General features: G+C 55.7%; 1 protein-coding gene across 2 annotated transcripts in view; it reads right to left on the bottom strand.

Annotated features, from left to right (window-relative positions):
• Window positions 1-16,788, bottom strand: part of PDE2A (phosphodiesterase 2A) — a 361,885-nt gene that overhangs the window by 47,182 nt on the left and 297,915 nt on the right. For both annotated transcript variants that reach the window (XM_073333785.1, XM_073333795.1), the window contains 4 exons: window positions 11,042-11,201; window positions 10,069-10,121; window positions 4,771-4,845; window positions 1,921-1,962 (listed from right to left, as the gene is read on the bottom strand). In XM_073333785.1, the coding sequence (XP_073189886.1) occupies window positions 1,921-1,962; window positions 4,771-4,845; window positions 10,069-10,121; window positions 11,042-11,201 (330 nt within the window). The remainder of the gene's footprint in view (window positions 1-1,920; window positions 1,963-4,770; window positions 4,846-10,068; window positions 10,122-11,041; window positions 11,202-16,788) is intronic.

Raw genomic sequence — 16,788 nt, 5'->3', positions numbered from 1 at the left:
GGCACTGACTGGGCTCTCGCGAGAGTTCCTGGCAGGCAAGCGGCCTATTGATCATGTCCCAGGCGATGGGTGAGCTGCTTAAATACTCACCGAGGGCTTGCTCTGTGGGAAAGTCTCGCACTGAGCAGAGATCAGGTCCAGCAGACTCAGTGGGCTAGGGGCAGGGCTTCTCAACCACACCCTTCTCCCCCACACACTACAAAATGGACCTTTCCAATGTAATGGTGATGGAACTGGGGCTGTTTGTACATTGATTCCAGTGGAGATAAGTCAGCCCTTTGATCCTGCTCCCTAGCTGTGCCTAGGCTGGGAATCCTTTCCAGAGCACAGTCCTTAATAGCCCCAGCGTTTTCCGGGCAGGATTTCTCCGTTTCGGCATCGAAGATCGCTACACAGGGGTGGCTGGCCCCAATTCGAGTGGACCCTGCGGGCACTCACTCACATTTGACCTGGTTGCTGCTCCATCAGATGGAGGGAGGGCTGGGCCATACCTGAGCGGCGTTGTGACACCGAGCCCCAGGTCGCAATGCTACCCACTCCACTTTGGCCCAGCTGCCCCTCTGGGATGGCCTGGCCTAATTGGAGTGAGTGGCACTGCGACCCCAGGAGTGAGAGGGAAGGCTCAACGCACCTGTCTAGGAAGTTGGGTGTGCTCCCCACCAGATGAAAACCGCTGGTCTAGGTACTTCACTAGCTTCATGATCATTTAAAGCCAATAGGCTTTTGTGCTCCTAAATGTGCGTCACTTTTGAAAACGGCAATGCAGAGCCTAAGTTTCTTACGGTGCTTTTCGAAACGTTCGCCCAAGTCTGCCCTCTGCAGGCATCCGTGCACCCCCAAATTCCTGGCCCAGCATGCACAGGGCTCCACGGAAGACGTGGGATGGATTCTTTGGGGATGGTCTCCTTTCGAGCTTTCCCAAGGTAGACCACTCCATTCCTCTTGGAGACGGAGGAGGGGATATTCCCAGGACAGGCTCGTTCCGCCCGTTGGCTGGATGTCTAGGGTGGCGGCAAGGCCGGAAGGATCACCTTATGAGGAACGATTAACAGAGCTAAGGGCCGGAATCTCAGCTGGTGTAAATCGGGGCAGCTCCATTGACATAGGTGCTGAACATCTGGACTGTAACATCTGTCGATGGAAGCGTTCCCCAGCAGCTGGGCTGCAGCGTGCCCTGCCAGAGTTGCTGGCTGCTCTCCAGATGTTTTCTGGTTGGCTTTAAAATGGATTTACCTGGACAAAGCCTTGGGGAAAGAGGAGGGGACGTCCTGGAGCCAAGGGGTGAGAACGGAAGCAGCCCCTGCGCTAACAAAACGAAGCCTGTGTTTACCGGCTTCCTGACACGTGGCCTGGGAAGGGAGCTGGAGCCCAGACTCCTCCAGGCTGCAGCTGCTCTCCCGGGGGAGTTCAACATGGTTCCAGATCGGATGTTCCCACTTGCTGGCTGGTGTCACTGGACGCCGTCAATCAACAAGCAAGAACACAGGCAGTCAGTGGTCATGTCTCAGGTCTATAATAAGAGGCCATAGGAGCTGCCACAGCTGGAGAAGTCGATGGCTCCTCTAGGGTCGGACCGAACGTGGCCAGGGCTAAAAGTGCTCATAGACTCACAGCTCAGGATGGGGCTGAGGCAAACACCCAGATCTGAGCACTCCCAAACTTTAGCTCTGCATCCACACTTGGTGGTCCAGGTCCCCTCTCTCCTCATCACACACACTGTAAATGTGCCACCCTACTCCAGGAATTCCTTCCTGACCCCAGCTGGGGAGCTGTCTATGCCTGGAAGCATGAGGACTGTCACGGTTTGCACATCCCAATGGCTAGCTTCATCTCTGGAGCAGGGCTGATTTAAACCCCAGGAGGTCTGGAATTCAGGGCCAAGCTTTGCTGCTGAGCGACAGAGAACATGTAACGACTTACAGGGAAGCTGATCTCCTCTTCCAGCACTTTATCTCCCACGACCTGGAGGAAACAAGAAACACAGAGATGAGGGCCAGGGAGCTGAGGAATCGGTGCTCTGGAAAACCCCGGCCACGGAACAGGAGCTGAGAGAGGATTTAAACCCTTTATACAGTAGGGTCTAATTCGCCGAGACCTGATTGTATCTGTGAAAGCTGCTGAGGATGGGTGAGCTTGGAACTTTGTAGCAGCAGCGGGAACAGAATCCAGGTCGTCCTGCTCCCGAAGCTCAGGTCTCTGCCCCCGGAGCGAAAGGAGAAAAGTCCCTAGGCAGGATTCTAACACAGGGAATGCTCCTGTAGGATGGGTGGGGTGGGAGGGGAGAGAATCGACTCGAATCAGACCCACTGTAGGGGTGACATGACCCTTAAGGTCACCCCCTTTTGGAGTTGGTCTTCCAGGGCAAACCAACGTGCATCGTGGCCAAACGACATCCCACCGCTGAGTGACACTGAGACAAACCGGCCCTGGGCTGTGTTGCAACAGGATCATTTGTGCCCATCTCAGCATCTTTGCTGGGCTGGTTTTTATGTATGTTCCTAAAGCTCATGGTTCAGGGTTTCAGGGGTCAGGAAGGGATTTTTTTTGCCCCATGTGTATTCTGGGGGGGGTTATTTAATCTCCTTCCTCTGAAGCATGAGGGATGGCCACAGCCGGAGGTGGGACATAAGACGGGGAGGGCCAGGGCGCTGAGGTGGCACCGGGTACTCTCTCTCTCTCAGGTGCATGGCTGCCCTGCATGCTCGGGGTCTAATTGATCGCCATGTGTGGGATTGGGAAGGAATTGGCCCCCTGGTCAGACTGGCAGGGACCTTGGGGTTTTTCTACCTTCCTCCGCAGCATGTGGGTGCAGGTCTGGGATGGGTTGTGCACCCCCCACAAGGTTTGAAGGGGTTAAGGTGGCCAGGTGAGCCAATTAACTCCCTGGGCTGCACCTGGGGGAGGACGCAGGGAGCAGGAGTTGATTAAATGAAGCTAAGCTGGACAGGAACAGGAGGGGCCTGGCTAAAGCCCAGGAGCTGAGAGCAGAAGGGATGGCAGGGAAGGAGTCTGCAGCCGCCCCTGGGAGGAGGGAGTTTGGGCCGGCAAGCCCAGCGCAGGGGGAGAGCCAGAGAGGTAGGGAAGGCTCAGGGGAAAGGGAAGGCAGCAGAGTACAGGGCAAGGCAGAGCTTGGCTGCTGAGGAGAGGGCCCTGAGCTGGAACCTGGAGCAGAGGGTGGGCCCCGGCTCCCCTAACAGCCCCTGGGGAAGTGGCGCAGACCAGACAGCAGAGAGCAGACTGCTGGGGACAGTTTGCCCTGAAGGACTCCGATACCCTGGAAGAGGAGGATAATAGTGACCTGGCCAGGAAGGGGTGGGGGCACGTCACCAACAGGAAGCAGCAGCTCCTGGGGCGAGAGGGGCCGCAGGGCGAGGCAGGATGGGAGGCGAGACGGCCAGAGGAGGGCGCAGCACCTGGAAAGAGCTAATTCCCAGAGCCACCAGGAGGAGGCGCCCGAGGGGTGAGTGGACCCCATGATAGGGTCACTGCCTGTGGTACATCACGGTCTAGTCTCCTGTGGGTCTCATTCGCTTTGGGCTCATTTCGGCTTGGGTATCGCGCATGGGTGCTGGGTGAGGCTGGTGGCCTGTGACAGACAGGAGGACACACTGGATGATCTGGTCCTTGAACTCTCTGACTCTAAAACTGTCCTGATAAGATTCCCCCCACCTCCTACGAGAAATGAGCATGAACCGTGGGACCTTTCTTGTGGCTCAGTCCCCGCTGGGTGGAGGGGGGCTGGATCCCTGGCAATTCCAGGCAGTTTTCCTTCGGGAAAGGCCAGGTCATCAAAACCGAAAGGTTCCGTGGGAATTTGTTGATTTCAACGCATCTGTCAACAGGCTCCAGGCAAGCTCCAGGTGGAAACCTCCTTAATCTTCTGCCACCGGTCGCCCTTTTGGGCTCCCCAGCATCACCGCGGCTCACCTGGCAGGTGGCCACCAAGCCAGGGCTTCCAGGCTCTGCCGCTCCCCAGCAGGGTGGGCTGCCCACCTCCCTGGCTCCAGCTCTCCAGCGCCCCAGGCTGCCCGAGGAGCCAGCCACACAATGGTGTTTCCCCCCAAACAGATTTCTTTTCTTTCTTTCCTTCCTGTGAAATTGATACACTTTTGACCTTTGTGTCCCCATTTAGGATGAATTTTTTTGCTTTAATTTCAAAATTTGTGGCACGCGGGAAGGGCCGGTTTTCGGCTGGCTCTGCTCCACAGCACCAGCCGCGTTCCCGGTGCCCTACGAACAGGGCAGAGTTGCCAGCAGAGGGACCCGGGCCCAACTCCTCTGCTGCTCAAACAGCATGCCTCCACAGCGCCTCTGCTGGGGTCACCGACCTGGCCCCCGTACCACACGGGTATGAGGGGGAGTCAGGCCCCTGCCCCAGAGACCCTCCAGACCTGATCCTGCGAGGTGCTGAGCACTCTCGACACCTAGTGACATCCCGGGAGCACCCTGCTGGAACCGGCCCCGACGGGACAGGGGAGGATGGGGATGCAGGAGGAAGCATGGGGAAAGGAAAGCACCTCTCAGCAGAGCAGCATGGACAGCGATGGGCAGATGGGCACACGGATTTATTTCATGGGGATGGGTTTCTTCTGGAGTAGGCGAGGACGCCCCAAGCCCCAGGAACCCTGCCTCCCTCCCGCTGTGCAGAAGGCCCCGTCTGTGCTCCAAGCTGGGGAGCTGAGTTTACTTGTATCATGGCTGTTCCCGAGGGCAAGTTCTGGACTCCTCCCATGACAGACGCGGCCCATGTTGGGCTGCGGTACCACCCACCTGGCAGAAGAGCTGGTGGTTATCTTCCGAGACCAGCAGGAGGCAGCAGCAGGGGGACTGGGTCTCCTGCTTCAGCTGGGGAAGAGAGAGCGAGAGAGAGAGGGAGGCAGTGGTTAGAGATGCAGAGAGACCCTCTTTAGAGCAGGCAGGGAGCCCTGGGACACACTCGCCAGCCCGTTCCGCTGAGATCTGCAGCCCAAATGTTGGGTAGCTTAGCTGAGCCAGGCTGCTTGATGGGGGCCCATCAGTCTCACCCACCACCTGGCACTTGTGCTTACAAAGGTGAAGTGTCATCCTGCCCTGGCTACAGGTGGGGAAACTGAGGCACAGTGTTCTAAGTGACTTGCCCAACGTCACACAGGGAGTCAGTGGCAGAGGGAGGACGAGAACCCAGGAATCCTGTCTCCCAAAAAGTGACACCTGGCTGCTGAGCAGGCTCCAGGCAGAGAAAGACGCACAGTGGGAGATAAAGGGGCCTAGGAAAGCAGAGGAGGGTTTTAATGGAGAGCAGAGCTTCCATTCTCTTTTGCACAAGACTAGAGACTTAGAGCGCAGACTGAAGAGTCACTGGGCTCCCCCAGAGAGAGGGAAACCATCACTTCCAACGCTCAGACTCCAGTAGCACCTCTCCAGGGTGGCTGGGGAAGCAGATCCAGCATCACCGTGCTTCCCCGCACCCCAAAGCCCCCCGTCCCACTGACACAAACTCCTCCCCAGACGCCTGTGCCAACACAAGCCAGCTGCAAGATGCGCTCGGCAAAGCAGACTCCAGAGGGCACAGCCGGGAGGCCCAGTTCTCTGCTGTACTCGGTCAGGTTTGCCCTGGCTTGTCTCAGGTTAGCTTGATTTGGGGAATGCAGAGGCACAAGCTAAACCAACAGACCCAGCCCGACACTGAAATTAGTGTCTGCCCCAGCTGCACTCAACCAACTTAAGCCGGGGCAGCGTGTGCACGTCACCTCCGTCCCAGTGGTGTGAATCTGGAAGAACTCCACCGGAGCCGATGTGTGTAAACAGAGAACGGGACCCGCTGTCAGATCAGCTCGTGAGCTGGCTCTGTGAAGGCCCCGGCTAGGCGAGGAGGATGAGGTGTGTTCCGCAGACATGGGGTAACTAGCACATGGTTAAACCCCGCTTACCACCTCATAGGGCAGAGTCCTGCCTCATGGGGACAATTCCCAGCTCCCCCTCCTGAACCACTGGCCAAGACCCCTGGATGGATGCCAAGGGATGGTTTGCCAGAGCCAGGGCTGTGTACAGAGCTCAGAGTCTGACCGACTCACAAGAGGAGAGGTTTGGAGCCCAGCTTTGAGTCTTTGGGCTTTGTCCAGACCCAGGGACTGTGCTCACTAGAATGGGGGTTGACCTGTTGGCCGCTGGGACAGAGACATTTTTTTCAATGCTTGTATTCCAGTTGCTCCTCTCTAGGGTGGCACTGTCCGCACCCCAGTGCCCACCTTCCAACTGACACAAGCTTCTCCCCTGACGCCCATGCCAACCCAAACTCCCCTCCCCACAGGGCCAACCCAAGCCCAGGGTAAGCAGATCACCCACAGAAGCAGGATACGGCATGGGCACCGCTGACGCGTCCAAGCTCCAGGGCACAGAAGAGAGCCCTCCCTGTGCCTCCTGTGTTTGGGGTCTCTGCTGAGGCAGCCAGCCAAGGGGCTGCCTGTCGACACCACCCACCCTTTCCCATTAGCTGCAGAAGAGCCATCAGGTGCTGCTAACATCTGCTGACGCCAGGCTGGGGGGACAGAGGCGAGCGGTCCTGTATCCCCTTTCCTACGGCCGGAGCCTCCCAGTGCCCACTTCTCACTCCTCCCTTTCTGACGAGGGGCCAGCCCTGCTCCCAAGGGGGGCTTTGTCTGTGATGAGAACTGGCCCCCATCTCGATGCTGAGCCTGCCCCGAGGGCTGGGGCTCGCCAAACGGCCAGCCTGGGCTGGAATGGGGGGGGATCCAGTTACAGCACTGGGGTCATCAGCTCATGGAGGGCCCTGGGGGTGCAGCTCGCCTGTGTGGACAGCCATTATTATTACGGATTCTACAGTAGCACCAAGGGCTCCAACCCAGATCTGAGCCCCATTGCGGCAGGCGCTGGACAGACACGTAGTGGGAGACAGTGTCCTCACCCCAAAGACCTTGCAGTCTAAAGAGTCAGACAGACACAATGTGGGAGGGGAAACTGAGGCACAGGGGAGGGGACATGACTTTCCCTAGGTCACCCAGCATCTGAGTGGGGAGCAGAACCCAGGTTTCCTGACTCCCGGTCCAGTGCCTTGCCCACTAGACCTCACGACCACCACTCCAGCCCTGACCGGTGCAGGTTGCCACCTAGCACTCCGGAAGCCTAGCTGGGTCTGTCGCTGGGTCTGTCGACTGGCCCAGCCTTAACAGCTCTCGTTTTGATCTCCCTGCCAACCCAGCGGCAGACACGCACCAGCGGCCTCGGGGGAACAGATCACCTGCCTCTGCTTTTTCAGTGCTGACTGAATCGGACAGGGCTCCACCTTCCCAGCCTTGCACCCTGGTGCCTGCAGGCTTGTTGGCATGGGGATAATTATGCCTCTTTAACGCCCACATGGATGCTCGGAGCCTTTTTCCCATTTGGCTTATGGATCTATGCTTAATAACACACACTGACCTTGATCTCACAGCACTAGCTAATCCTCGTGCCCCCCCATGAGCTGCTGTTCTCCCCACTGTACACCTGGGGAAACTGAGGCACAGGGCAGTGACTTGGCCAGGTATGAGAACCCAGGAGTCCTAATGCCCCCAAACCCGGCTCTAACCCCTAGGCTGCTCTCCCTCCCAGAGCAAGGGATAGAACGCACAAATCCCCCTTCCTGACACCCTCTGCTCTAACCCTTAGCTACCACTCCCTCCCTCTCACCATTTCTCATTATCGTACTGAGTTTCTCTTTCCCTGGACGTGCCCGCCCCCGCTCCTTTTCCCTTCTGTCTAATCACAGCCTGGCTTAGCCGGCCAAAATTGTATTTTGCAACAAGGCTTGCAAGCCTATGACCAGAAAGAGGCAGCGAAAAGCAATGCCCCAGAGCGCGACGCTGGGCCAATTTTGCCAGGTCTCAGCGCACCTGATACAACTGAGTGCCAGGCCTGAGTTTTTCCAGCAGCGAAAGTCAACACCCGAGGCAGAAGCTGCATTTTCTCTCTCTGCTGTTCTTTTCTCTCCCTCTTTTGTGTGTGTTTGTCTCGTTGTGCCTCCTAGGAAATGGGATCAGACCTGCCCAAAAACAGGCACCATTCCTGAGACTGTCAAACGGGGTCCCTCCTAACAACTTGATCCAGCAAAAGGGGACAAGGGACGGTGTTAAAACTATAGCCTCGCTTCATACTTCACACTGTTAACGCGGGAACTGTTTTCCCGTCTTTCTGTACCTTTAATAAAAGGTTCAAAGGGTTTTTAACAGGGTACGTGCCATGGGACTAAGCAAACCCCGAAGCAGGTTTAATGATGGTTCACACTGGTGGGTGATTACAGGGTTACAGAAATGTCTTCAGCTCTTTGGGCCCAGGGTGCCCAGCCTGCCCCAGGGTGCGCGGAGATAGGAATCGGTTACGACTGAGAGGGAAGAGATTGGCACACATTGTCCTAGGGCAGCCCCTGCGGCAAATCACGGCCCGGCCTGGCCTCTCGCCACCAGCTCCGCTCCCTGCCTGGCTCCTGCAGAGCCATCTGGCCTGCTCCTTTTATTCAAGGTCAGAAGCCGTCTGTATGTTGAACTCTCATAGCAGTGATTAGCATCTGCAATATGGATACAACCCCTCCTATCCCGGGTAGGCTCCAGACACCGTAGGAATGCAGCTGCCTCTGGGGCGCAGCCTAGCCACTGTTAAACAGCTCACAGAACACCACGTAACGGCTGCTAGGCACGGTAAAGGGCCGCACATCCCCTGAGGGAATTTAGAGGAGCAGGGCATGATTATCTGAGCTGGCCAAGATCATGAATAACCAGGGGTAATTGGGACCTCAGGATTATCTTCGGCGTCGCCAGCACCCTGCTGGGTCTTAGCACCAGGCCGGCTCCCTGAACCCAACCTGGCTCCCCCATCACACCCCGGACACCAGGCCAGGTCCCTGCATCCAACCCAGCCAGCTCCCTGTACCCAACATGCCCCCCCCTCCATATACCACACTCCCCCCTGGAAACTATGTCTGGTCCCCGTACCCAACCCGGCTCCCCCTGCCCACTGCACCAGGTCCCCGTATCCAACCCGGTCCCCCTGCCCACCGCGCCAGGTCCCCGTACCCAACCTGGCTCCCCCTGCCCACCGCGCCAGGTCCCCGTACCCAACCTGGCTCCCCCTGCCCACCGCGCCAGGTCCCCGTACCCAACCCGGTCCCCCTGCCCACAGCGCCAGGTCCCCGTACCCACTCATTGTCTCCCAACATTGCGCCAGCTCCACATACCTAACCCAGCATCCCCCCAGTGCTGCTCCAGGTCCCCATAAACAACAAAGCACCTCCCTGCCGTGGCTGTGCAAGGCCCCTGTACCGCAACCAGCAGCCCCCAACATCATGTCTGATGCTCTGCTCCATGAACTGCCAGCGCTCCCGCCTCAAGCACCCAGCTGTACCTGGACTGACCCCACCTGATATCTTGTGAGATCTCACCAAGCCACCCCTGGAGGTAGGACAGCTGCAGGCTACCGGCAGCATTCTAGCACCACCTTCAATTGTATGGGCAAGAGGCATCAGCAGAAAATAAAAGCTTCTGAACATGCCCAAATGTGAACTAAATCCTTCCCAGAGAAGGGAGAGGTGTGAGCTGCTTCCTCGAAGGCAGCTCAGCAAGTTGTTCACTCTGAAGCCTAGTGATGACACCTTGGACATAGTTCAGGAGGTTGCTTTGCAATCGAAAGGGTGAGAACAGGGACCGGGGGGGGCATTAAATTAAACACAGCTGCTGGGTCTGGGCGGGGCACTCAATCCAACCCCTTTGCTCAGGCACCGAGCGCACTAGAAACGCTGACAAATAAAACAGACGCCACTGTCTCTTCCTCTTTATTCTGCTGTGCTGCGAACCTCCCCGCTCTGTCCGGCCCCTGCACAGGCCGGCTGTGTGCAAGACGCTCTGCAGGGAGCAGCTAACACCTGCCCAGCGCTAGAAACACTCCGGCAACACTAAGTCACGGGCAAAGCAAGGCCACGCTCCGCTGCCCCGCTGAGGTCAATAGCAAGGCTGCCCTGGGTTTCCCTGCGAGGCGGATGGGGCAGAACGTTCCCTCCCCGGGAGGTCCGTCGCAGTGAAAGCAAAGCACCCAGGTACTTACATAGTTAATGACCTTCAGCTGGAGCGAAGCCGCGTCGAGGTCGTACAGCTCCCCTGCAAAAGCAACGAGCAAGAGCGTTGGCTGGTGTGATGGGCTGGCGGGAGGGAGTTAAGCCAGAGACCCTGCAGCACCTGCCCGGGAAGCCAGGTAGCATAACTAGCTAACCCAGCCGGAACCAGCTCGCCAGGCTGGGCACTGGCCATTCCGGAAAGTCCGGCACCGTAACGGTCTTGCTGGTGACTCCCCTCCGCTGCCCCGTCCCCTCCACCATTCATCTCCCACCAGCCAGAGGATGGTCAGTTCTTGGCGCTCCTGCTCCCTGTGGCGTGGTGGGAGCTGCCAGGCTGAGTCAGGCCACAGGCTTCCCCACCTGCCTGACACTCACAGAGACCTGGGCACCAATTTGTTCATTCTCTCCTCTGCCCCGGGAGGCCGCTCAGTGTCAGAAGCCAGGGGAAACCAAGTCACCGAGCGAGGCAAGAACTAGCCCACTATCTCCTAGCCACAGGGGCAGAGCCAGGAATCAGGGCCCAGTACTTGCCTCCTTTCACATCAAGTCCAAATACAGCTAGATTGGGCCTTGGAATCTAGCAGTCTGGGCTCCAATCACCAGACAGCCCCAGGTGGGAAAGGGCCAGGGGGCAAATGTCTCTGTAGGGTGGGCAGATCCTTGATGGCCGAGACTGCATCTGTCCAACCCCCCACTCCCCACAGCTCCAGGGCGCTCAATATCACACAGGGACTGGGCTGCTGCTCCGGGGCAGCTGGGCCTGACTGGCCCCAGGTCCCGTCCACCAGAGCGACTCCTCCATGCCCCGGTCCCTGGATGCAGCCTGGGCCACGTGCCAATGGCAACGACCCCATACGTGGGCGCTGGCAGCTCTAGAGAAGGGGGCCCCTGCTCTGTGGTGCCTGCCAGTCCCCCTCAGTGCTCAGGCCCCTCTCGAGCTGGAAAGAGCTGTCCCCCGCTTACCGCACAGCTGCAAGATCTTGCGGTCCAGGTCGCTATAGCCGCTGTGCGTTGCCCTCTCGGTCTTGGCCAGGGAATTCTGGGACGAGCTAGTGGACAGGCTGACCTGGGGCCAGGGCTGCAGCTTCTGGAGGGTTTGGACACGCCGGTATGCCACCAGGACCTGCAAGGCACAAGCAGGTGGGGGAGGGGGGGAAGGGGTCAGCGGAGGGGAGCTGTTCCCATTCCTCCTGGAACCCGGCCCCCTTCCCATCCGTTAGGGGCTTATTCTGTGCACCATACACTGGGCAGGGCTGGTTACGCACAGAGCTCGGGTCAGGCTGTTCTCTTTCCTAGCCACGAGGATGGGGAGAGAAAACAGCGTCAAGCCTCAAACCCCATGTAAACCTTCCCCTGCCTGGACATGGTCCAGTTCCCACTCACACGCCCAAGTGGCCTGCATACAGCCATACCCTCATTCCAGACCACCAGCCTAGGACCAGCTCCTGGGGGAACTTCAGGGTCTCAGTCCGGGGGTGATGGAAAGAGGAGGGGGTAGAGCCTGGGGGACATTCTGGAGCAAGGAAGGGATGGACTCCACCATAGTGAGGAGAACCAGGCGGCTGGAACAGAAAGTGAACCAGCTTTTGGGGATCTGGGAGCTGACAGATGCTGTGTGTCTGGATACCGAGGTGAGAGGCACTTTAGAACTACGGTGGCTTAGATTAGATTAGATACTGAGAAGTGAATTCACCTTGCCAGGTAGATCTGCCCCACTAGGGCTGAGAATTAAACCCAGTATGAGAAAACAGTTTCCTTAAAGGTTTTTATTCTTGTCCCTTTTAAATAATAAGACAAGATAGTCGTCTCCTTCCTTAAATCGCTGTTGTAATAAATCCACTGTTATTATTTTTTATATTAAAGAAGCACCTAGAATCCCCAACAAAAGCCAGACCCTTATTGTGCTAGAAGCTGTACACACAACACACAACACACACACACACAGAGTGAGATATGGTCTTTTGTCCCCGAACCCCTTTGAGGAAGTCTCAGAAAGCTAGAGAACCACAAAAGACAAGGTTTATTCCCCTCTCTTTCACAGAGCTCACATTCTTCCTTCTCCTCTTTCTCCGCCCTCCCTTTCCTCTCCGCTGGTGCATCCTGGGAATTGTCGCTCCTGGACTCAAAGCTCCAGGAACCACCTAGAAACTGACTTACAAACCAGGGTAGAGATCTGCTCCTAGCTAGATACAACACACCCTTCCCCTTCAGAACAACCACTGTCAGACTTCAAACTGCCATTGAGTCCAGCAACAAAGTTTTCCAATCTTAGAATAATAGAATATCAGGGTTGGAAGGGACCTCAGGAGGTCATCTAGTCCAACCCCCTGCTCAAAGCAGGACCAATCCCCAATTTTTGCCCCGATCCATAAATGGCCCCCTCAAGGATTGAACTCTCAACCCTGGGGTCAGCAGGCCAATGCTCAAACCACTGAGCTATCCCTCCCCCATTTCAGGCAGTCTCCTTTGTCTCACACTTCTCCTAGTACATGGAGAAGCAGGACCAAGACTGGGCAATGGAGCAATTCCCAAATGCTATACATTGCCCATTAGCACGATCGGTGTCATCGGGGTTCTCTGGTCCAGGGTGGAAATTAGCATTCTCTTCTCCAGCTGCTGGCGGAGAAGCTGCCGACAACCTTGAAATGTTCCATTTCTTTCCATCCATTAATCCATCCGAATCTGCTCGGGGTTCTGTTATCTGCAAAGGACACACACATCTTGAACGCCCTTCTTCTGCCTCTGAATGGCAGTTTCACACGAACAAAATCTCCAGTTTGAAATTTGTGAGGTTTAGCACCGTTCTTCTGAGCTCCGCACTGCCTGTATTTCTCCTGTGTGCTCTTAACACTTTCGCGACTAGCTGCAAGGGAGGATTTGGTTGAAAAAAGAGAACACGCAGGCCCTTGACAGGTAGTAAGTCGTGAATTTATCTTGCATCCTCTTAATAGATGAAAGGGTGATACTCCTTTGTTGCATGCGGGGTGGCCCTGAAGCAAACAACATTGCATGCAAAGCTTCCTTTCACGGTCTCACTTGTAACTAAGCTGCAAACTTTCTTGCACCAATCTGTTCATTCCCTCGACTAGACCATTAGCTCTCGGATGATATAAAGCAGAGGTCCCCAAACTGTGGGGTGTTCCTCCCTAGTGGGGGGGTCCGGGCCAGCCCCATCTGGGGGTGAGAAGGGAGTGCCACCCAGCCCCGCTCCGCTCCCAGCTCTGCTCTGGTCCTTCCCCTAGATGCAGCCCTGGTGCCCAGCCCCGTGCCCAGCCTCGACCCCGACTCTGCACCTGGCTCCGCACCTGGCCCCAGCCCCGCTCCCAGCCCCCAGCCTTCATCCCTGGCTGCAGCTCCATTCCTGGCCCCACCCCCTGACCCACCCCCAGCTGCGGCCTCAGCCTCAGCCCCCTTACCCCTGTCTGCATTTCCCCCTCCCCCCTTGGGAGCCATGGCCCCGCTCCCAACTCAGAGTGTGTGCGTGTGGACAGGTGTAAGGGGGGTGTGACACTGAAAAGTCTGGGGACCACTGGTATAAAGAAACCAGTTTGTGCTCAATACCATTGCTACAGACCTAGTGTAGCATATCAGCAGAAGTCAACTGCATTCCACTGTCCATTACGAACTCCTTGGGAAACGCTTCTTGGGTGAAAACTGAGGACATGAGCTTATTCACTATTTCAGAGGTCACCTTTCCAGCGAACAGAACTTCCAGCCATGTTCATGTTGAATGATAGTTTTCCAGGACTAGGAGAAACCTTTGTGTACCAGGCTGATCTTCAAATGGTCCCATTATGTCGAGAGCCAGTTTCTCCCATGGACAGTTGGGATAGTTAACTGGTGTGAGAGGGATGTTGAAGATTCTCCGTGACTTCTCACTCATAGCACAAGCCAGGCAATCCTGGATTATTTCCTCAACCTGATTGTCCAACATTGGCCACCAGAAGTCTTGTCACCCTTGTCGGTTTGACTCCTCCCCAGATGTCCTTCAAGTGCCAAATGAAGCATTCCTTCTCTCAGAAGTATAGGCACAAGAAGATGGGTCAAGTCTCAACTTCCATTCATTTACAAAGGACAGCTCACATGATATGTGTCTATATGGTTGCAAGTGTTCTGATGTCATCATCTTACAAGTCCATCCATTGACTACGTAACTCTTTAGGTCCTAAACTACCTTGTCTTCTCTCATGGCTGTTGCCCACTCTGAGACTGATCACTCCTGGAGTTGTAGCAGAGACTAGTGCAATGGCAATCTCTTCATCTGCTTTCTCTATTGCACCCTCACGATAAGGGCAGGCGAGAGGAACAATCTGCAGTGGAGTCACTGGCTCCTGGAAAACACACTGTCTGGAAATCAGAGTCCGTTAGTTAGGTGGCTCATTTGGCAATTCTTAAGAGTTGTTCAACCAGAACCTTGCATGGTGAGTAAAGCTGAAAGAGGTTTGTGATCAGATATTCAGCTAAATCTCCGACCCCAAAGGTAGGTTCTGACATGTCTTACTGCCCAGAAACCTGCCAGAGCTTCTTGCTCAATGACAGAATAAGATTTTTCTGGATCAGTCAGGGCTCTGGAGGTGAATGCAGTAGTGACTTCTCATCCATTTTTTAGCCAAGTCAAGACAGTACCAAGAACTCACAAGCATCTGTTGTGACAATCGTTTGCTTCTAAGAGCCAGACTGCTGGAAATTGCATGATTTATCTTGCTAAAGTTGCTCTTGCACTCTTCATCCCATTCAAACTTCACATCCTTTTCCAGGAGATGGCGCAAAGGAACTACTTTCACAGCAAATTGTTGTATAGTACAAACTTTGAATAGTAGTCGCACAATCCCGAGAAGGACCAACGTTTGTCCTTGTTTTTAGGCTCTGGTGCATCACGAATGGCTTTCACCGAGTTTGGTTTTGTTTGTATGCTGTTCCGAGAGAGTGTATGTCCTATATACGTCACTGAGTCAGTACGGAATTGACATTTCTTCTTGCTGATGGTAAGTCCATGTCTTTGAAGTTTTTTTATAACCCCTTTTAGGATGACATGTTCAGATTCATCTTTCAATGTCATCTAGGAAGTAAGTACCATCCCTTCTCTCTCCAAAAATGCCATGCGTCATTCTCTGGAATACAATCGCGGCAGAGGCTAACCCAAATGGCATCGGCTGTAATTGGAACAAACTTCATGGAGTGACAAATCAAGGGTCATAAAGACTCATGCCTCCTTCAAGGTGAGCGGCGTTCCACTGATGTTGGGTAGAGCATGACAATCCACGACAATGCTGGCGTTTAGCTCTCTCAAGTCCACACACATGCAGACAGCACCACGAGGCTTCCTGGCGGGAATGACAGGAGAAAGAAACCCGTTCTGACGAATCAATGATACTTGCTCCGCATGGTTTCAGAATCTGCTCCTGGAATGGTTGTCTCAGTGCAATTGGTACGTTTAGCACTTTATGTTGCACAGGGAGCATACTGTTTTTTGGCTGGATCTCGTGCTTGGAACTATTTTGCAACACCTGTGGTATCGGTGAAAACTACTGGAAAGCCAGAGATGATTCCTGGTAGTGGCCTACCCTCAGTTTGCAGGACAGATCCTGTGCTACTGGGATCTCGTATCCTCTGAAGATCCTTTTGATGATTCCCTCCTAAAATAGAAACTCCCTTTTGGACTTCTTAGCTTTTCCCTTGGACATTACAGCCTTTGCACGCGAGAGCAGCTGTAAACTAGCCATTGATGGGGAGGGGAGATCCACCATATCCTCCGGGATAGATGTCAGGAGGCTGCAACTGAGGTTGGGAGCTGGCAAATACAGCAGAACTTCAAAGATATGAACACCAGAGTTATGGGACTGACTGGTCAACTGGAGACCAAGTGGAACTGGAAGTAATCAATCAGGCAGCAGCATGCTGCACCATGCTGTATTGCATCTTAAAGGTAGGCCCATCTGGGCTGCCTGTCCTCACCCCACCCCCACAGCAGCCACTTACAGCAAGACACTGGGCCTGTCAGCTCAAGGCAGCCGGAGTCAGCAGAGCAGGAGCAGGGCTGGGGTCTGCACCGCTTTCACACCTCCTCCATACCCCGGCCTGGAGTGGGACACGCTGTTTTTACCCCCACACACACACTCCTCCAGCCAGGAGCAAGGGACACTGTTCCTGAGGTGTCCATAAGTCTGAGGTTCGACTGTAGCACGGTGTAGAACTGGTTGGCAATTATAGTGCAAGGCGGGCGAACCAGGATCCGCTAACGTTCCTGCCTCCTGGCCCTCGACTCACCTTTGGCAGTGGTGGGGGTGATCGCCCGTCCCTGTGGGGATGCAGTTTGCCACCATCCTCATCTGTGAGAACTCCAGAAACAACATGGATGGCAGACTTGCAGACTTCAGCAAAGGGTCCTTTTGGGTTGTGCACTGATTTCTTGGCAGGGCACATTTAAACGTCGGCCTTGTCACCAGGGCCACCGCATCTGTAGCACGGGTAGCAATGTGGTGTGTGGGAGGGTAAAGGCACCGAGGAGATAGACTTAGGCATCGCCGCCGGCTTCCTCGTTTCCCCCGGGGGTGCTCAACCCCTGCTCCGCCCCAGGCCCCGCCCCCACTCCCCCACTTCCCCAAAGGCCCCAACCCTACCCCACCTCTTCCTGCCCCCTTCTGCCCCCTTCCTGGAGTGCGCCTCACCCTCACTCCTTCCCCTGCCCCCAGCATCTCCGGCATGCCACC

The sequence above is a fragment of the Lepidochelys kempii genome, chromosome 1, assembly GCF_965140265.1.
Source record: "Lepidochelys kempii isolate rLepKem1 chromosome 1, rLepKem1.hap2, whole genome shotgun sequence".
NCBI lineage: Eukaryota > Metazoa > Chordata > Testudines > Cheloniidae > Lepidochelys > Lepidochelys kempii.
The sequence above is the reverse complement of the archived record's forward strand: the minus strand, read 5'-3'. Positions and strand labels throughout refer to the sequence as shown.